Source organism: Macrobrachium nipponense, chromosome 11 (assembly GCF_015104395.2).
Source record: "Macrobrachium nipponense isolate FS-2020 chromosome 11, ASM1510439v2, whole genome shotgun sequence".
Classification (NCBI taxonomy): Eukaryota; Metazoa; Arthropoda; class Malacostraca; order Decapoda; family Palaemonidae; genus Macrobrachium; species Macrobrachium nipponense.
Window position 1 is genome coordinate 81902420 of NC_061087.1, and position 23598 is coordinate 81926017.

The following is a 23598-nucleotide window of genomic DNA, read 5'->3' on the forward strand; positions in this document are numbered from 1 at the left end:
GGCCAATAGGATTATTGAGACTGTCAATGCAGCTTCCAATGCCCTTCACTTGCTGCCGATCGTAGGGGACTATGACCTTGGCTATATATACGGGAATGTTAAAACCCATAAACCAGGGAACCCGTTACGCCCCATCATTAGCCAAAATTCCGCTCCTACATACCAGCTTGCGAAGAAATTGAATGCTATTTTGACTCCTTACGTTCCAGATGACCACAGTTTGAAGTCCTCTGCCGAGTTTATAGAAGCCCTGAAAACGACACCGTCCGGAGGAGTTATTGCATCGATGGACGTGGAGTCCCTGTTCACAACGTCCGTGGATGAAACAATCCAGATAATTCTGGATCGTGTATACAGAGACGACTCCACGCCCCCATTAAACCAATCCCTGAGCATGCCCTCCAAAAACTCCTTGAAATATGAAAATACGAAAAGGGCCCCTTCTCCAACACAGAGGCCATATGTACACGCAAAAAGACGGCGTAGCGATGGGTTCTCCCCTCGGAGTACTTTTCGCGAACTTCTACATGGGTACTTGTGGAACGTCGGGTATTCGCCACCATCGAGAAACCGTCTATGTACGTCCGATATATTGACGACACCTTCATCAGTGCCAACACGGTGGAGAAATAGAGCGCCTGCGACAAGCCTTCCCACGACCACAGCAGACTCAACTTCCCCACCATCGAGCATTGGCCGTGACCAGTCGCCTCCCCGTCCTTCCTTGACGTTCTCGTCGGGCAACAAGAAGAACGCTTCGTAACACAAGTGTATACGAAACCCACGAACCTGGGCATGTGCCTGAACGGCGAGAGCGAGTGTCCAGAGAGATACAACGCACTGCAATCAGCGCCTTCATCAAGAGAGCTCTCTCACACTGCTCTTCGTGGAAGGACACGCACACTGAATTAGAACGTGTTGCCCAAGTTCTAATTAACAACGGGTATTCCAACCGGGTGGACATCGAAAAAGCCATTCGCAGAAACATCGATAAGTGGTACCAGCAGGAGCCTCGCCCCGTCGCCCTTGAAGACGTCCCTCTCTTTTACAAGGGAGCATTTCACAAGAAATACAAAGAGGATGAACGAGCCCTTCGTAACATCATCGAAAGGAATGTCTCCCCCACGGACCCTGCGAAAAAAGTAAAATTGATCATTTACTATAAAAGCATGAAGACCAGTGGCCTGATTATGAAAAACAACCCAGCCCCTGTGATGCAGGACCCTCTCAAGAAAACTAACGTTTGTCTACCAATACAAATGCCCTGTCCGGGAATGCCCCGGCGCCTACATTGGTATGACAACGATGCGATTTTCCAAGAGGATATCCTGCCACGCTCAGGAAGGCGCCATCCATAATCATGCAAAAAACGTCCACAATACCAGAATAACTCGGAAGGACATTATTCCTAATATTGGTATTATCGATAAGGCAGCAGACCACCGTCGCCTCCGCCTCTTAGAGGCCCTACACATCGGGAAGGAGAGAGCCAGCCTTAACACCACTCAAGAGACTTCAACTCCTCCCGACGGTGGCACGTAGGGCGCTGCCCGCCGGCACCATAGAGCCGATCGAACGGACCAATCAGGTGCCCTGCCCAATACTATGCTCCCAGTCTCCAGCGTCCGCACGCGAAGAGCAGTGCGAGCTTCCACCTCTGCAAGACGGCTTGACTCAGGGACTTAATCCTCTGTTCAGCCAATGAAAACGCAGTGCCCATCAGACAGAGCACCTGGGACACAATAAATACCGCCGAACGACCCCATTCCAATCAGTTCACGCTCACCTTTCCTTGAAAATGAACCGATGATACGTTGGAAACGTTGGAATTCCATTACTAAGATTTGTTATCACTTTTGTTATCTAAACAATAAATTAGTATTTTTAGAAACATTTCTTTAACCAAGATATGAACATCGGCCAGCTATTAGCAAATATCAGCCCTGATGAGAAAGAATAATAAGGAAGAATATTGAAAAGACCATATATAAAATCAATCACTGATGCTGCCATCATCTTTAACAAAACATATTATTATTATTGTTTATTGTTATTGTTATTGTTATTGTTATTGTTATTGTTATTGTTATTGTTCCACCACCAAGGGTAAATCAAACTTTCATATAACTGTAGGCTTTGTGTCTTCTCCTTTTTTAACTTTATCATTATTGGGTAGTTGAGCCAAGCCATGAAGTCCTTTCTAGATGTGGAAATTCTTTATTTTGGTTATTGAAAAAATGTATTGCCAACATACATTTCTCCTTCCCTACATATTTCCCCCTAATCTGGCCCAAAGTCTGCTGACTGAGGTAATGTACATTAAAGAGGTAGAGCAAAATTCTTGGAGGAAATTGTTTGCCAGTTAATTTACAATTAGAATGTCCTCCATAAAGACAACTTGATAACAGTATGATGGCCGTTAATTAGTTACATTGAGAAGTAACTAATCAAGTCTGCTTATATAGTTCAATTATTCCCCTCATTAATCAAGAGGAAATAAATTATCTTACGTCAGCTTATTCGTCGATCGTTGGCGCACTGGATTAAGTAAGCTCGCGTGGCAACCAGCTTACTAATAGGTTTAATTCTCTCTCTCTCTCTCTCTCTCTCTCTCTCTCTCTCTCAGACATATAATAATCAAGTGCTACCTATTTAAGCTTCTGACATACATTTCTTATTCACTCATTCCTTATTGCTTCGATAACCCAAGATTGTTCGTTATTACTAAATACAAATAGCCAGTATTTCATTAAATGAAAGTATTCTTTCATTCAATGAAGGAGGCAGTTATTGATACAAGAAAGACATTATCCAGGGAAGGGGAACTTGAACTTCATTTTAAAAAATAAGTAGAAACTGGTCACAAACAAGGCGTGATCCGTCCTACAACTTACTCGGGACGCATGCAAGATTTTCCCCTCACGCTTAAGTTGTAAACATTATTTTCCTTCTTAACGTGAATTTGTTTCGGTATTTAATACTCATACATGGTACTACTGATACTAACAAGAAACAAAACAAAAAACATTAATTAAACATTCATATATTCTTTGCTATAAGGGGGAGCACAAAACAATTGAGCAGTAACATAGCCTCTAAATTCGGAACACCAAAAAAATTAAAAAATGCTAAAATCTACTGTCAAATAAAGCGTTGTTTCACCAACAAAAATTAAAATAAATACGCTATATTTTATTAGGAATAATTTTTCTCTACTGTTTAACCCTGATGCAATTTATTTATATTTTACAATTTCATTCTAATAAATAAGTCATAAATATCCTATCCTAAAAGTCGTGTGTCTTTAACTCGATGCAAAACACCTTTTTCAGATCAAATTCCTCCGATTCCACGTTAGCAGAGCCGGGAATCTAACCCGGGATTACCGAATCGGTAGGCGAGCGCGTAAACCACTCGTCCAATGAGTAACTCATTTGACAGTTAGTGTAATGTAAAACAAAAGTGACAACAAAATCGCGCAACCCACAAGACCACATCGTTACCGCCGCCATGAAACTGGATGATAAGTAAGCCTACCCCACCCCCCCTCCAACACATAGGATATCATCTGCGTCAATCTACTTATCTCTCCTTCCGCTTATCTTGCTTCCTGCTTTCGTCCTTTTGATGTCATCCCTTTGCTTTTATTCTAGTAATGCCTCTAATGCCCTTTCCCCATGAGCACGGCTCCTCCTCCTCCTCCCTCTCCCCACTCCCCCTTTCCTCCACCCATGACATCGCGTTCGCTGTTTGAAAGGAAACTTTGAGGGGATTATTTACGTCTCCTGGAAGAGCTTCGCTTTTCCTAAGATGTCCTTAATACTCCTTAAGCCAATGCAAGCTACTACTTTCAGGAGTGATGGCGTTCTTTGTTTTCCAGGCTAAAGCTGAGTTTTAGTATATATCTATATTATATATATATATATATATATATATATATATATATATATATATGTATGTATATATATATATATATATATATATACTATATAGATAAACCCTAGCAGGACATTTGTGGAAAGGCACTATGAAGATTTAATAAGTTTATTAGAGCCGACGTTCCTCAGTGCCAGATTGCAATTTCAATTTTCAAGGCTGGAAATGACACAAATAAGAATGTTGAAAAAGGAATGTCATACGTACTATAAAATATTTTTGTAACTAATATAAAATATTTTAATAACAAAAAATTCAGTGACAGATACAATATATGTGGGCTATCTGAACTAAGCTATAAAATATGTGGTTGAAGATTAAACGCAGGAAAGAGAGAGAAGTGTACTACAGAAGAATAAAACATAATAATAAAAAAAAAACAGTTAAGCAATAAAAAGCTGCTTAGAAGCAGTCTGGGTATCTAGCGAGGAAACCGTTTTTATTACAATGGACTCTAAGGTGGTTCATTTTTCGCTGTTGTGAGTGGAGGCGATGGCCTTCAAGTCTTTAAGGTCTATATGTGACCCACATTGGAGAGAATGATAACGAAGGTTCGATACTTTAGGGCTGGGCAGTCTGCAACCCGTTCCAAAGCTACTCCTTGATGACGACAGGTCCGAGGTTTCAGCAACCGCTTTGTGCATCCATCGTAAGTTCCCAGTTCGCACTTGGGACAAGAACAAGTAAGAACGAGTATATTTATAAACAATGTTGGAAGTCAAAGACAGGCCAAGTTTATCCTTGAATCTGAAGAGACCCCTGAGTTAGAGGATTTTTTGGAATTAATTTTAAATTAACAGCAGGTAGTTCTTTACTAAATAAATCAATCACCTTCTTACAAAAACTGTTGTTAAGGAGAGAAGGGAGTTTTGTACAATTACACAGTTTGGAACATTAGATACTAATTGCGACTCTTTCATTTTTTACTAAAGTTGCTTCCTGAATGATCTATAAAAATATTCTGTAGGAAAAAGTTGTTTTTAAAAAATTCCACTAAGAACTTCATTTCCTCTTGGAGGATGTCAGAGTAACTGCCCTGCGGAGGAGAGTAGATACTGAGTTTAATTTAAAGCAAAAATGACAGGAACTAGAACAATTCGTGCCCAGACCTCTAAATCTGTTTTTTTATATACACGTGTATGAAAGTCATGGATATTTCTAGTCGCTCGTAAATCTCAAAAGGAGATTTTTATGTTTCCGTCTCGACAGTAAACCTGATACTAGGGTGCTTGGCATTGATAAACTCAAAAAACATACCCGAATTAAAATCATGCTTAAGATTCACAGACATATTATCAACGTATCGTTTGTAAAATAAGGAGGGGGGGGGGGGGGAATTTATGGAGAAAACCGGGAAAAAACTTAGCGAAAATAGTGCCGAGTGAAGACTCCATCGACACCCATTCCAGCTGTCCGTAAGGACAATCATTAAAAATAAAGGCCAGTTCCCACACGACCAGTTCAAAAGCTGTTTAAAACAGGTTTGTTAGAATCGTCAAAAATATTTTCTCCGTAAGGAATGAATTTTTTGAAATTATGTTGATTGTCTCTCCTACTGGAACACTGGTGAATAAGGACACAACGTCGAAACTGGTAAAAAGGTCTGAATCTTTTTTCAGATATTTTTATGGCCAATTCCGACATTGAGTTCCTATTTACGAACGTTCCAGTTGGAAGCAAAATTAGTATTGTTGAGCATCAGCAAATCACGCCATCCTAAGGGGGCAATGGAATCATTGCTTTTGAATTCAAGTGAAGAAATCCATCCGCTATTTATGGAAGACTTCCTTCCCTGCAGTGTCAGCAGCCCCCTACCAGGCATTCTTCTTCCTTTTTGGATGGTGCTTGATTTTCAAATCTTTGGGCACCCGTTATCTAGCTAAGATAACTAAATGAACGAAGAATTCTCAGCGTAAAGAAATAAAAATAGGTAGTATAACAATTCTTTCATATACCCACGCAGCTTCTCTTTTTTTGTTATCTATGACTGCTAATTGAACGAAGAATTCTCAGCGTAAAAAAATAATTCTTTCGTTATGTACCCACACAGTCACATAAGGCAGCCTTCTCCTTTACTTCAGTTACCTGTAACTGCTAAATGAACGAAGAATTCTCAACGTAAAGAAATGAAAACATCGCCAGCACCCATCCCCCCCCCCCAAACCCCAACAGCATACGCAGGCCATTTACCTCTATCCTGCAAGCACTCTCGCGCGCACTGCATATTTTGCCATTCTTGTTCAGCCATTTCTGCCACTCGAACCTATCACTTCCTAGGTCTCTCTCTCTCTTCTTCCTCCTGAGATTCCTCAGTTATAGAGCCTTTCACTTGTCTATTCTCTTATTTTTTTTTTTTTTAGTTTTCTGTGAAAAGAAACTATTGCGCTGGCTTTGACTGTCGGTCCCCACTTATTCTGTCCTCTCTCAGATCTTAAAAACTACCGAGGCTAGAGAGCTGCAAATTAGGATGTTGATCATCCACCTTCCAATCATCAAACATACCAATCTTCAGCCTTCTAGCCTCGGTTACAAATGACCTATTCGGTCTCCCAAGGTGAAGAAGCAACTTCAAAGTATTTTGAGCTGATCATTCTCAGAAAAAAAAACGGACCCACTGTTACCGCAACGACTTGGTGGTAAAGCCTGAGATGGTGACTTCCTATCGTTATTTTCTGTGAGTTATACTTTATTAAGAATATATATATTCTGATGATCACAACGTCAGTAATCATGAAAATAATCCATATATATATATATATATATATATATATATATATATATATATATATATATATCTATATATATATATATATATATATATATCTATATAATATCTATATATCTATATAATATATATATAGATGTATATATATAGATGTATATATATAGATATATATATATAGATATATATATATCTATTATAGATATCGATATAGTATATATATATAATATATATATATATATATAGATATATATATATATAATATATATATATATATAGATATAGATATAGATGTACTATTATATAGATGTATATAATATAGATATCTTATATATCTTATATATATATATATATAATATATATATATAGATATAGATAATATATATATATATATATCTATATATCTATATATATATCTATATATATCTATATATATATCTATATATAATCTAATATATATCTATATATATCTATATATATATATATCTATATATATATATATCTATATATATATATCTATATATATATATATCTATAATATATATATATAGATATATATATATAATATATATATATTATATATATTATAGAATATATATATATATATATATACTATATATAAAAAAAAGATAATAGCATCAACCTCTCCAATGGAGCCTGGGACTCTGACCATATAGACAACAGCTTCCTTAAGGCAACGATAAAGCGGATTAAGACAATTAAAAGAACCAACGTCGGCTTAGCGGTGACCCCAGGCATCACATAAGGGCATATCCCACTATACATTTCGCAAATGTAACTTCTTTTGTCATTCACTACTTGATAAGGGTGGAAGTTAGTCCACCAAAATATAGTCCTTGGTTTTAAACCAGAGTTTGAATGGGCCTTTTATACTTGAATACATACATATATTTAAATATACATATACATTGTATATATATATATATATATATATAATAATACTGAATATATATATAGTTTATAATAATATTATAATAGATATATATATAGAATATAATATATAGATATTATCTATATATTATAATTATATATATAATATCGATACTTTATATGAATATATATATTAATATCTATATAATATTATATATATTATTTCATTATAATAAACTAGTAATAATATATAACAATGTATATGTATATTTAAATATGATGTATGTATTCGAAGTATACAAGGCCCATTCAAACTCTGGTTTAAAACCAAGGACTATATTTTGGTGGACTAACTTCCACCCTTATCAAGTAGTGAATGACAAAAGAAGTTACATTTGCGAAATGTATAGTGGGATATGCCCTTATGTGATGCCTGGGGTCACCGCTAAGCCGACGTTGGTTCTTTTAATTGTCTTAATCCGCTTTATCGTTGCCTTAAGGAAGCTGTTGTCTATATGGTCAGAGTCCCAGGCTCCATTGGAGAGGTTGATGCTATTATCTTGTTTTATCAGTGTACATTCTATCATCTAAGATTTGTATCAACAGCTGTTCTTGAATAAAATTCAGGATGAGTTCCAATCCATATAAAGGTTCGTGTTATTTATATGATGAAAAACTGCTGAACTATGGTCTCCATCTAACTGATATTTTCTTGTGAAACCATAGTATGACTTGTGAAACCATAGTATGACTTATCACAATCCGTGCACAGGATTTCGTAAACCCTTATGTTGTTAGAAACTGGTTTTTGCTGAACGTTAATTAAGGATTTCCCCAGAGTATTCAGATAAGTGAAGATGAAAGTGTTGGAGGGCCCTAAGGTATGTGTGATCTATCGTAAATTATCCACGTTAGGGATTATGATTTTGTTAGAGTATTTTTCCTTTTCTTTGTTTTCTGTGGGTTTGTAAAAAATGCTCTTTGTCTTTATGTATGGCTATTATGTGTTTGGGGTATTTTACGAAGATGAGTTGATTTCTGATTGTTTCAAGTTCTTTGTTAAGAAAATCTGGGAGCAAATTCTCTGGGCTCTAAGAAATAAGTTACTATACTGAGTTTAACTGAAATGTCATGATAGCTGTAAAAATGTATGTATGAAAGTGAGAATGTCCCTTTCCTGAAGACAGTGAATTTGTAGTTGTTATTAGTTCTGATGATTAAGGCATCTAAAAAGATTTGGTTATTGTTTTCCCATTCTACTTTTAAACTTTATGCTCGGGGCTAAGGAATATAATTTTTGTAGAAAGACATCAAAATCGCCCCACTCGCTTTTCCAGTAAGGTAAGATGTCTACATAACGAAGCCAGATCATATCTACAGGTTTGACAGGGTGTATAATTACTGTTTCGAAATACTCCATATATAAGTTCGGTAATACAGGACTAAGAGGATTCCCATACTGCAACCGAATTTCTGACGCTAAAAATTATCCCCAAAGGAAAAGATGTTATTAGTGACGCAAAGCTCTAGAAGTTGCAGTATTTTATTCAATTCAATGAGGAAGTGGTCAGCAAATGACTCAAGTTTATTTTTTTTTTTTTTAGGGACGTTAATACACCTTTTATGGGTACTTTTGTGAAAAGGGAGTCTATGTCTTGGCTGAGAAGTTTTATGTTTGTACGGGGATATTTGCCAACCTAAACTTGTTGCAAAAGTCCTCTGTATGTTATATATGATATGACTAAGGGGAAAAGTCTCTAAAAGGGGAGATAGTAACTCGGCTAATATCCCTGTACATAACGTAAAACTTCTCAGCCTAGACGTTGACTTCCTTTTCACAAAAGTACCCATTAAAGATGTATTAACATTCCACAAAAATAAACTTGAGCCATTTGCTGACCACTTCCATATAGAATTAAGTAGAATAATGCAACTTCTAGAGCTCTTGGCACTAGTAACGTCTTTTCCTTTGGTAATGAATTTTACCGTGAAAAATTCGGTTGTAGTATGAGGACCCCGCTTAGTCCTGTGTTAGCGAACTTCTTTATGGAGTATTTCGAAACAGTAATTATAAACCCTATCGAACCTGCAGATATATTCGGCTTCATTATGTAGACGACATCTTACATACTGGAAAAGCGAGAGGGGCGATTTTGATGTCTTTCTACAAAAATTAAATTCCGTGGTCCCGAGCATAAAATTTAAAGTAGAATGGGAAAACAATAACCAAATCCCCTTTTTAGATGTCTTAATAATCAGAACTAATAACAACTACAAATTCACTGTCTTCAGGAAAGCGACATTCTCACTTTCATACATACATTTTTACAGCTATCATGACATTTCAGTTAAACTCAGTATAGCAAGTAACTTATTTCTTAGAGCCCAGAGAATTTGCTCCTCAGATTTTCTTAACAAAGAACTTAAAACAAATTGAAATCAACTTATCTTGTTAAAATACCCCAAGCACATAAATAATAAAAAAAAAAAGCCATACATAAGGAAAGGGCATTTTATACAAACCCACAGAGAACAAAGAAAAGGAAAATACACAAACAAAATCATAATCCATAACGTGGATAATTTACAAGAGATCACACAAACCTTAGGCCCCTTCAACGCTTTCATACTCACTTATCTGAATACACTGGGGAAATCCTTTATTAACGTTCGGCAGAAACCAGTTTCTAAAGACATAGGGGTTTACGAAATCCCATGTGCGGATTGTAACAAGTCATACTATGGTTTCACCAGAAAATTTCTTTCGGAAAGATTAACTCAGCGTAAACACTCAGATAGATATGGACAACATAGTTCAGCAATATTCCATCATATGAATAACACGAACCATACCATGGATTGAAACTCATAACAAATTTTATACAAAAGCAGCTTTCGATACGAATCTCAGATGGTAAATCTTCACTAATAAAACAACAAGATAATAGGATCAACTTTTCCAATGGAGCCTGGGACTCTGACCATATAGACAATAGCTTCCTTAAGGCAACGACGTAGCGGATTAAGACAATTAACGGAACCAACGTCGGCTTAGCGGTGACCCCAGGCATCACCTAAGGGCATATCCCACTATATATTTTGCAAATGTAACTTCTTTTGTCATTCACTACTTGATAAGGGTGGAAGTTAGTCCACCAAAATGTAGTCCTTAGTTTTAAACCAGTGTTTGAATGGGCCTTTTATACTTGAGACGTCCTGTTTTAACAGAAGAATTTATTTGCATTTGCATGTATATATATTTGCGTGTGTGCTTGTAGGTAACTTTTTGTTTTTATCATCGTACGCCAGATTATAACTTCCATGAAAGCGTACATTGAAATAGCCCAGTCCCACTGGAACAATAGAAATGAAATTCTTTCATCTCATTTCAATTTTATCTTGAGTACCTATCTAACGTACAGACATTTGTAAATGGGAAAATTTCGGTTAATATTAATTCGTTGTTAAGTCTGTTTGTAGTGGTTCCAATTTTTTTTCAAAAGTAATGTTGAACTTCACTTCACATTATTTTAAATTTGTAATAATAGAAGTGATGTGATGTTAGAAATATTATAAAAAAGAATGGTTATGAATAAATACGCAAGTAAAGGCAGAGAGACAGGTGGTGAATAGATGCGTAATCGCATTGCTGTATTTGTCATAAAAACACGAAGCTCTTTGCCAACCTACCCTACCTCATTTTCCTGTTTTTATCAAAGAGAGATCAAAGTCTTTTAAGTCGGTTTCCTTCTCTACAGATTCATCCGTATGCGAGTTAACGAGCCTCTTTCAGCTACGCGGTCAAAGACCCAGTTTGCTAACTCCGGCGAAATTGCAGCAATAAAAAGAGAAAAATGCTCCTTGGTAAAGTAAATATTAAGTGTCGCGTCGTAATTGCCATAACAAGCTGCCTCAACAGCACTCGTCCTCTCGACGGGACGAAATTCCGTCTGTGGTTAATGTTAGCGACGCGGATTTAGCACCACGCGAAAATCTTCCCTGTGGGACTCGTATAATCTTGGTCTAGAGTAGACAGTGGTAATATGGGAATATCTTTACCTGTGATATGCACAGTGAAGCAGAGTGATAGTGTTTCACTATTGTTTCCTCTTTGTCTCTTTAATATGCTCCCGATATGTCATTCATTTCTGCTGGGGGATCATGAAAATAATCGGCAAAGTAGTGCAAGTTTTAAACATAGATTTATATGTATATATATTATAGAGAGAGAGACAGAGACAGAGACAGAGAGAGATCTGATTCCTACTATACCATCACACTTGCAGAGATGGAACAAAAAAAATTAATCAGATTCTCCAATAAAAAAAAAAGAAAGATACAGTGAAAATCTATATTAGCGGGACCTCAGTGCAATATGCTTGATTGATATTGGTTCCGTGGATGTAATTATTCTAATTAAAGGCATTTTTCAGTGATTTTTCTTGGCATTTAAATGTCAAATGATACATTGGCTCGGAATTTACAGATGCACATTATGATTTCACAGACTCTGTTCAAAGCAAAATGTATTAAAGGCTAATTCTAGGACCAAGAAACTTTTTTGTTTTTACATACTTCTGTCCATTTTTCGTTTACAGTCATCTGGCTTTATAAATTATATAAGGAGTATAATGGCGCAAAGTTTAAGGATTTTGAGACGTATATTACCTATCTGTAATCTCTTCTTGTCGAGAAGATAACTTGGGATTGTTTCTGCAAAATCTTCATTATGACCACCTTTTAAGAGGCCTATTTGATTTTCATGTTATAGAGTTGACGTCCATTCATCTCCCAATTTTCTTATCAACTCACTTCTCCCAGACTCCTTTACCATCACCGCTGAAGAAATTATGGCTTCATATAGATGCTGATGGTGTGCGATTGTGGAGGAGCATTTTCATTTGTGGATCGCCACCCCATCCCAGTTTTGGATCGATGTATTCGTATAATTCCTGTTTCCAAAGATTTTTTTTTTTCAGAAGGCAGCCCCGTCTTTTATCTGGGAGTAAGACTGGCTTGAAAGTAAAACTACAGTGACAAGTCATTGTCTACAGTTTTGAACGCTTTATTGTCTTGTCTTGGAAGGTCAACAGGCGTACGATATCAAAACATATATACCCATGACCTATGGCCATATGTAAGCAAAGTATACACATTAAAACCTTGTTCTTCAGCACGACACCTTTTTTTTTCTTAGTTTTAAAGAGCAGTGCCCACTGAGATGAACAGTCTGATGCCCTTTTCTAGCCCACGCCCGAAAAAGTCGTGCAAATGAAATGTACCAGCAAAAATGATACAGAAAGAATTCAATGATGGTCGTATCCCTTGGGAGGAGGCCATGTGTGCCTTTGTTCTTAAGCGAAAATAAAGAACAACAATGAAAGTTATTAACAATAAATGAAACACTCATTCGTGGATGCCACAGGAAATTGTTTGGACTTTCCTGGCCAATCACTTTTCTCATTAGATTAGAGCTTTGATGTTCATTACATCCTGTTTCCCTCCTTGCAAACTGTTAAGCTTTAATTGCGCGCGTGAATATATTTGTAGTTGTGTATGTGATATAAATTATATATATATATATATATATATATATATATATATATATATATATATATATATATATATGTATATATATAATATAATATATATATATATATATATATATATATATATATATATATATATATATATATATATGTATGCATATATATATTTATATCACATACACAACTACAAATATATTCACGCACGCAAATAAATAAAGCTTAACAGTTTGCAAGGAGGGAAACAGGATGTAATGAACATCAGAGCTCTAATCTAATGAGATGAGAAAAGTGATTGGCCAGGAAAGTCCAAACAATTTCCTGTGGCATCCACGAATGAGTGTTTCATTTATTGTTAATAACTTTCATTGTTAATAACTGTGTGTGTGTGTGTGCGTGTGTGTGTGTATAATATCGTGTCTAAAATATCTGGTTGAAAATCAAATTATATAATAAATGCATAAATTATGCTACTCTTGACAAGAGGTCCTCTTCATCTGAACATCTTGAGCTGAAGAGGTTCTTTGTAAAATGCGAAAAAGTTGTCATTGAGATTTAATGAACATATTCTGCACTATATAAATAAGAATTCTAAACTCATATATATATATATAATAATATAATATATATATATTATTAACTATATATATATATATATATTTATATATATATATATGTATATTATTATTTGTGCCGACCCGGGAAAGTTTGGGCATCTTCTCTGCGCGACTGTTAACAATATGTCCGCTGCGCGATGAAAAAAACAGCTGTTTTTGTGGTAAAGAAAAGTTTGGTAATTGAATTTCGGGCCACTCGATATAAGACATAAGCGTATACTCTTGTCCCATAAAAAAAATTAAAAAAAAAAAAATTTATTTACGAGTGAACAAGTTCCCTTTTTGTGGGCACTAAGGGTGATTTTGGACGCTTTCCCTACTTCCTCTCTCCCTTCATGACGAGCAAGAAAAAGGAACCATCGGCTCGGTTTCCCGCCGCCTGGTCAAGTGCGTGGGAGGGAAGCTCGGCTTTGTGTTTTAGACCTAGAAGCAGACGGATGTGCATGGCCTTGAGGAAATTAAGCGATTTAGGAGGTAAGCATTGCAGTGTACTGAGATTCTATAACTAAGAGCTAAGAGAGGGTTGTTGCTGATGAATAACAGTTGATAGCTAAATAGAGAAGTGAATATGATGGAAATATAGGCTCGTTTAACAAGTGTCGTTAGGGGTCATGTGCACAAATTACGATGCCGTTCCCCTTCAGGAATGTAGGCAGTGGACCACGAGGGGATTAAGACGGACGGTCCTTACGGTGGGAAAGCAAACGATTTGGTAAGTAAAAGAGTATTAGTTTGTTAAGAGATCGCTCATGACATTTTTGGTTCCTCGAAGTGCATGGTAATGCCTAGGTATATTTCTTAAAGATTCTATGTGCAATTATTGTTATTTTAACCATTGTGATCACTGAGAAATTGATTCTAATGTGAGTTAAGGGATTTACCTGTCCTAGTGTTAAGGAGTTATCATTTAACTAAAATGGCAAAATTGTCACCACTGTGAATATTTATGTTTGTTCATTTTTTCAGTGACTGATTGTAATAAAGGAAACTAAGACAGTCGCGTATCACTCAAACCCACGTTGGGCCGCCCACAGTCACAAATCGGCTACCACCCCTCTGGCGAAGCTGTGCGGAGAAGACGAGGAAATGAGGCTGGTTTTCAAAGGACGTCCGCTACCACGCTGCGCCCAAAGAAGAAGACCAGGATGGGTCGAGGGAAAGCTAAGTCTACACAAATAAGAAGCCATTGTTGGATCCATTTCTTTAAGGCATTGTTAGGCGTATTTAGTGGTAGTGCCGTCACCAATGCAATTATTTGTCAGGGGGCCATGGTGGTTCCGCAACGAATGCTAAGAGTTCGTGTTTAACGTTGTTGTGTACCGCCGAAAGTTTGGGCGCGATTGTTAAAGGTGTCACATGAGTCAAGTTTTATCAGGCATATGGTGGTTCTGCAACGAAGGGATTAAAGTGTTCATGAGCGAATCTTAACAAATTTGGCGTACGTCACTAATATTTAACAGTTATGGAGGAGGGGAGACCTTAAGTTTAAGATTCTGATGGCCGCTCAAAGTTTATTCTACTGGCGTCGTAAGAGGGACTGGTTAAGTAGAGCAACTATGTTTGTTTTGGATAATATTCAAGTTGGGTAAATAATTTGTTTGGAGAATTATTCAGGGTTGGGCAATTAATTTTGGTTTGGAGAATTATTCAGCAGATAATCTTGCACATTGGTAACCATGCGTAAAAACATTTGGGTCATTTAATATGGGAATTGTTGATTGCTGGGCAGTGGTTTGTGTATGTAGGGTGTATTTAACCCTTAACGCCGAAAGGTATGGTTAAAATAAAAAACTCCCCGAATGCCAGAGGAGCCGGTTTTGAATGAGCGCGGAAAGCGGAAAAAATACTTTTTTCAAAAAATCACAGCACGCTTATTTTTAAAGATTAAGAGTTCATTTTTGGCTCCTTTTTTTGTCATTGCCCTGAAGTTTAGTATGCAATCATCAGAAATGAAAATAATATCATTATCATATGTAAATAATGCGATATATGGTAGCAAAAAAAAAAAAAAAAAAAAAAAAAAAGTGTTCATACATAATTGTATTAAAATCCCGCTGTGCAAAAAACGGTGAAAGCTAACGAGTTTATTTTTTTTTTCGTTGTATTGTACACTAAATTGCAATCATTTTAATATATAATACATTGTAAAACAATAAAAGCAACACCGGAAAAAATATTATCACAAAATGATGAACGAATTCGTAACGCGCGGATGTAAAAAATATTTTTTTCAAAAATTCACCGTAAATTTAAATATTGTTCTAGAGACTTCCAATTTGTTTCAAAATGAATAAAAATGATTGAATATTACGATACTGTAAGAGTTTTAGATTATAATTGCAAATTTTGACCATTTCGGACGAGTTAAAGTTGACCAAATGTCGAAATTTTTATATATATATTTTTTTATATGCACGTATTTTAGAGATGAGAAAAGCTACAACATTCAATTATTTTTTATTGTATTTTCATAAATTTGCGCACATTTTGATATATAAAACTTTATAAAACGGCTAATATGGAAAGGAGCAAATATTAGGATAACGCGATGTACACATTTCGGAGTTTTTTCGGAACGCGAAGCGGCGCGCGGAGGGAAGATATTTTTTTCAAATATTCACCATAAATCACAATATTATTCTAGAGACTTCAAATTTGTTTCAAAATGAAAGATAAATGACTGGATATTACGAGGTCGTAAGAGTTTTAGTTTACAATTACGTTTTTTGACCATTTCGGTTTGCGTCAAAAGTTGACATCCGTGTTTTTTTCCCAATCATCGTGATTTATATGCCCATATTTCCGAAATGAGAAAAGCTACAACATTCAATTAATTTTATTGTATTTTTCATGAATTTGCGCACATTTTGTTTGATATGAAACTCTATAAAACGGCTAAATATGGTAAGGAGCAAATATTAGGATAACGCGATGTACAAATTTCGGAGATTTTCGGCCGCGAAGCGGCGCGCGGAGGGAAGAAAATATTTTTTTCAAAAATTCACCATAAATCACAATATTATTCTAGAGACTTCGAATTTGTTTCAAATGAAGATAAATGACTGGATATTACGAGGTTGTAAGATTTTTAGCTTCCATTACGTTTTTTTTGATCATTTCGGTTGCGGTCAAAGTTGACCACGTACGTAGTTTTTTCCCAATCATCGTGATTTATATGCCCATATTTCAGAAATGAAAAAAGCTACAACATTCAATTATTTTTATTTTATTCTTCATGAATTTGCGCACATTTTAATATATGACTCTATACGTAATATGAAAGGACATATAGGATACGCGTGTACTAAAACGGCTAAATATGGAAACGAGCAAAAATATTAGGATAACGCGATACATTTCGGAGTTTTTCGGACCGCGAAGCGGGCGCGCGGAGGGAAGAAAAATATGTTTTTTTCAAAATTTCACATAAATCACAATATTGTTTCTAGAGCCTTCGGATTTGTTTCCAAAATGAAGATAAATGACTGAAGATTACTAGACTATTATGTATTTTGCTTACCCAAAAATACCAACATAAAAAAAAAGAATATATATATATATATATATATATATATATATATATATATATATATATATATATATATATATATATATCTATATATATATATCTATATATATATATATATATATATATAGATATATATATATATAATATATATATATATATATATATATAGATATATATATTATATATATATATAGATATATAGATATATATATATCATATATATATATATATATATATATCATATATATCTATATATATATATATATATATATATCTAATATATACTATATATATTTATATATATCTCTATATATATATCTATATATATCTATATTTATCTATATCTATATATCTATATATATATTATATCTATATATATATATATATATCTCTATCTATATCTATCTATATATATCTATATCTATCTATATATCTATAATATATCTATATATATATATATATATCTATATCTTATCTATATCTATCTATATCTAGCTCTATATCTATATCTATATAGATGTGATAGATATATATAGATAGATATAGATATGATATAGATATAGATATAGATATGATATAGATATAGATATATATATATATATATATATATATATATATATATATAAATATATAATGTGCGTGTTTCTTTATTTATTACATTTTCCGATTCTGGTACGAATACATAAATAAAAAGGAATGCAGGTGCACTTTTCTTTTTGTATACAATGAAATATCGTATTCATGCATAGATATGGAGATATAAAAACTTTGAAATAATAAATGAAAAAATAAATATAAAACAAATGCAGAATACTCACTCCTAATCCTGACTCTTCGTTCTATTCTTGTTTTTTCCTCCCTCCTCCATTGAAGAGTCTTGCATTTTTTTCCTCTCGACATGACGAGGTACAGGTGGAGGAGGAGACGCGCGCCCTTACGGCTGCTGGGATAGGGCGCGGTCCCGTGAGCCCTCCCCTGACTGCCGCTGAGTCGCACTCCAATAGAAGACCGCACTGTGGTATTTGCGGTCACACTCCCCCACCCCGAACCCTGCATAGAGCTATCTTGCAGGTGCGACAGAAGAACCGGGTGTCTCTCCTTTCCCGCCATTCTATGGCACACCCGGCACCGTTTCTACCTGCGCCCTTCAAGAGATCCAGTTTGTGTGATCCCCTGGCATCAGCCGACACGGAGGGTCCACTACCCGACGAGAAGGGGTGGTGCGGGCGGGGGCGGGGCAGCAGGGGCGGCGGCAGCAGGGGCGTCGGCAGCAGGGGCGTCGGCAGCAGGGGCGTCGGCAGCAGGGGCGTCGGCAGCAGTGGCGGCGGCAGCAGGGGCGTTGGCACCTCTATGACCGAAGTAGGCACCCCTTAGGTCTGCCCTTTCCTGTACGGGGAGATCTACAGCTCGGGGGGGCAGTGATGGAAGGCCACTCCTCGGGATTAAAGTTGATGAGGGCATTCCCGGCTACCTCTAGGAACTGTATGTGGGACAACCTCGGAAGATTGTTACCACGGTACCCACAGTACAGTATGTAGGCATTTTTGGAGGGCCAACTGAAGGATGTATTTGAGGAGCTTTTGTGTCCACCTCCTGGTTCTCCTGGCGAAGGGATAATATTGGATGAGCTGATCAAAGAGATCAACTCCTCCCATGTGCCTGTTGTAGTGCCCAATGACGGTAGGGCGGTCTAAACGAAACTCCTCATACACAACTCGGCCCTGTCGACGTGTCCCTTGTCCTTCCGCTGCCAACGATCTCCTCTTGGACGAGGTTCATGGCTCGTCGAAATCATGGGGACGAGTCGGACACCCTTCCAACAGATGACAAAGACAGCTCCCTTCCGCCGCCACTGTGTCTCTCCTCTTGCCAGATGTTGTGGATGGCTAGCGAACCGCTTGAGGGAATTCGGGGCCCCATGCACCAACCGAAGGGTACCACTGACGTGAATACCTGCTTCATACAGTTCCTGGGCCAGGGATACCGAGTTATAATAATTATCCATAAACAGGTGGTATCCCTGGTTACGGAAACGATCCACAAGCCCGAAAACAGTGTCACGCAACGTGGAGAAGACCCCGGAATACACCGAAAAGTCCACGACATAGCCAGTGTTGGCCTCGGTAATAAAAAAAAATTTCACACCATATTTCTTCGGCTTCTTGGGGTTATACACTTTGATGCTTAGACGTCCTTTGTAAGGCATCATCCCCTCATCCAATGAAAGGTTCTTTCCAGGAATCACGAGAGTTACACAGCGTTCACGGATATAATCCAACACTGGCGCACTAAAATGAGGCGATCAGAGTTTATTCCGGGGTATGGCCCTTCGGTTGAAGGCGTTGAAATATCTGTCCAACGCCAGGAAAGTATCACGGGGCATAACGCTGGGCACATTGGGCGTACCCAAGAAAAAATTACGCCTCCAATATATCCTGACGTCGGAAGCAGGCAACAATCCAAAAAAAACGTGGAGCCCCAAAAAATGCGCCATGTCAGGGAGGTTGCAACCCCGCCAATAATACGACAATGTCGTGCGCAATTCATCACGGCAGTACCTGGTGTAGTCCGCCGTCTCTGCTACCAGGTACTCCAGCAATTCCCGCGTAAGGAAAAGCTGAACGAAACCCAGAGGAGTCAGGGGAACAGGTACGGTGAGGCCAGGATTTGCCGCGAATGGATGCATGGTAGGTGGTGTGGGGTCCTCTGTCCACCCATCCTCGCTTTCGGACGACCGAGATTCACCTTGGCTGCTCACTCGACTATCCGACCTTCTGCGTGCCCGTGCACGCGCACGCGCACGAGCGCGGGTACGACTACGAACACGAGACCCCCTCACTGGCCCATCTCCCTCACTCAAGCCTTCGCTTTCTGTATCATCCTCATCAGCGCGAAAACTTGAACTAAACTCTTCATCATCCCCCTCCTCAGATTCCCCCTCATACGCACTGAAACTACTGAACTCTAATTCACTTTCGGGATGTGACCCTCGAACGGACATTGGGGGCAAATATTCGTCGTCATCACTTTCATCGAGAGTTATGTCCTCATCACTTGACGACCATCCGCCATCAAAATGAGGACTTGCCACATACTCTCGATCGAGCTCTGATAAATATTCATCAATGTCCCTTTGTTGGAGCCCTCCCAAATTCTTACGAATGCCCCTAAGGACGGCCTGATGCTTCCTTGGGGTTACTAACGGCAAATGAGACACTTGAGAAGCACTTTCATCGACACGTGGTCGCACAGAACGGCGTTGAGGAGCAAGGTCAGGTTGGGTGCTTGTTCCTTCCCCAGCATCCAGGTCCAAAACTCTCCTAACACGTTTCCCTTCCGACGGGTATTAACGTGCCTTTCGCATTTCGTACGACGTCCAGACATCTCTATGAACGTCCTGTATCAACACAAATGTTCAAAGTCTCGCACAAGCTCAGAAAAACGCGGTTCCGATAAAAGATCGCTCTCGAACGGTGCGTCGCTGATGCTGGCTGGGGTGAGAAGAAGGCATTTCGCGCCTGCGCACTTGGGTCACGCATCAAAACAAAACAACACCTTGATCCGTGAACTCCCAGCATCCCCCAAGGCGGGTGATTCAAAAGTTTTCGGCTGGTAGGCCTATAAGTATTTTTCCGCGAAATTTTTAAAAAAACTTTTTTGAGACGACGTATGGTACGTCCATTCGGCAATCGGGGGAGATTTTGACTCGACGTTTAATACGTCCATTCGGCGTTAAAGGGTTAACTAAGGTTCTTACAATCTTACCTTTTGTAAAAGAAAAAAAAAATATATATATATATATATATATATATATATATATATATATATATATATATATATATAGCTATAGGTTGTGATGGTGCCCGGATTTGTGCCATTTCTTCAGGGAGGGGCGTAATTTTGTGGGGCATGCAAACTACATCTGGGTGAGTTTCCAGGGCAAGGGCTGATTGGCAAATTTGAGGGGCTCAAGATCGTGTTCGTGGGTTGGTAACGAAATTTGGTAGGATCGTGGTGTCCTAGCTAGGGACCCTGATGAACCACGGTAGAGGGTTAATAGCAATTAGAGGGGCAGGCGTGCTCGAGTCGGGAGAGCAGTGCAACATGTTTAAGCCTCATGGTGTATTAATTCAGGTTCGTAGGATGATTTCCCCACAGTCTCTTTGCCGCTTGCATAAGGCTTAAGTAAATAAGGCTGGGACACGATACATTGTTGCATTCAGGGTTGCTCCCTAGACTTGAAGGATCTTTGTGACGTCGCAACTGAGTAAGGTACTGGTAGTTTGTCTTCACGGAGTTGGTGTGGGTTTTGGCAACTCATTGGTTTAGTCAGCTACAGTTCGACTAGGGAATTTCGTTAGTTCATAGGGAGTGGCCAGAGCTGAATCCAGGAAAATGGAGACCCTTAAATTTGTGCAATTGAGGGAGGGTTTGAGAGCTAGAAGCCTCCCAATGGGGGGAACAAATCTGCATTGTATCAGCGTCTGAGCGAGTCACTAGAGAAGGAGGGCAGGAGTGTTCAGGAATTTTTGAAGGAACTCGAGGTCAGGCAGAACAGTGAGATCAATCAGGACCAAGAGGCAGGAGAGGACATTGGGCCAATCCCAGAGGAGGAGGAACATTTAAATGTGGGGGATAGCGCATCAGTTATGGGTAGGCAATCTGTTGCTTCAGGGGGCTCTAAACAGTCAAGCGTGAGTTCTGCTGGGGAGTAGTAGGCGTGTGTTGGCAGCTGCTTCTAGAGCCAGGTTGGAAGCAAATTACAGAAGTTGGAAGAGCTGCAAGCCATAGAGCGAGAGGAAGAAGCCTTAAGACAGAGGAGGGAGAAGCTTAGGTTGGAGGCAGAGATAGCTGAGGTGGTGGCAGAGGAGAAGGTTTTACAACAATTTGACGAAAATAATAGAGAAATAGCTCCCGTCACTAGGATAAGGGAACACATAGACCCTGACATAGACAGGAGTGAACAACCCATGGGCTTAGGTGCAGTAGCGCCTGAAGTTAGCTCAGGTGGGAATAACCAAGGTGACTTAAGTAATAAGGAAATCTTGCAGACATTAATCTCTTGCAGCCTCAAAGGCTTGATGCCCAAGCAGGATATGGCTAAGTTTGATGGAGATTATACAAAGTACTTTAGGTTCATCCGCTCATTCGACGACATATTTAGCAGCCAGCTGACAAATGATAAGGAAAGGCTGAGGTATCTGGATTTATACACAACAGGTAGGCCTAATGAGATAGTGGCAGTTTGCCTCCACTTAGATGCTTCAGAGGGCTATAGGCAGGCAAGAAAATTGCTGGAGGAGCGATACGGCAACCTTGAGCAAATAGCCACCGCATACGTGGATAAGGTAATCAAATGGAAGGACATGGGGGAGAATAATGCAGAGGACTTTGATGAGTATGCGGTGATGCTAAAAACCTGCAGAAATGCAATTTCGTGCGTCCCTTATGGTGTCGCCGAATTGCAGAACCCAAAAACGATGAGGTTGATCCTGAGCAAATTCCCATCTAGTGTGCGGGACTGATGGTGTAGAGTTGCCGACAAGATAATTAGTGAGAAGAAGCAGACCATACAGTTTGATGATTTAGTTAGTTTCATTGAAGGGGAGGCTAGGGTCTTAAAAAATCCCTTGTTTGGACGCCACCTGTTCGAGAGTGGTAAAAAGGGGGCCACCCTTGGGTTAGGAGAGGGTTCAGCACCAAGCAAATCACAGGGTTTAACGAGTGCAAGGAAAGTTTCATGTAACAAAATTGGGGAGGCTCCACTTTCATGTTGGCACTGTAAAGGACCACATACAATAGATGAATGCGACCAAATAGCTAAAATGGGACATGAGGACAAACTAAACACCATGAAGGAATTGAGGCTTTGTTTTAGTTGTTTGAGAAATGGTCATATGTCCCAGTATTGCAGGTACAGGAAAAGGTGCAATGTGTGTAACAAAACCATCCAACTCTGTTGCACCGACACCAGGAAGCAGAAGTGGTGGAACCAGAGAGCGCAAATAGGGCCTTAGTGGTTCAGGGGGAAGGTACGCATGACAAAATTGCTATGTTCAGAGCAGTTAAGGGGGGTAGTGCTGGCACAGGGATGTCAGTTGTGCCCATAAGGGTTAGGTCAAGGGAAGGAAGGGAGGTTGTGACGAGGGCATTTTTGGACAATGGGAGTTCTACATGCTTTTGTTCAGAGGCATTAATGAAGACATTAGGTTGCACTGAGATGCAAGACGTAAAGGTGAATGTTGAAACCATCAATGGAACAGGGGAAATTGCATGTAGCCTAGTCTCAGGATTGTCAGTATTAGACTATGAGGGTAAGAATTGCATTACACTCCCCCCCAGTGTTGAGCACCTCCC

General features: G+C 38.4%; 1 protein-coding gene across 1 annotated transcript in view; it reads left to right on the forward strand.

The window, feature by feature from the left end:
* LOC135209221 (uncharacterized) overlaps positions 1–22766 on the forward strand; it is a 37763-nt gene extending 14997 nt beyond the window's left edge. Inside the window, exon 3 of the mRNA XM_064241919.1 lies at positions 21984–22766. Within this exon, the coding sequence (XP_064097989.1) occupies positions 21984–22766 (783 nt within the window). The remainder of the gene's footprint in view (positions 1–21983) is intronic.
* The last annotated feature ends 832 nt before the right edge of the window (positions 22767–23598 follow it).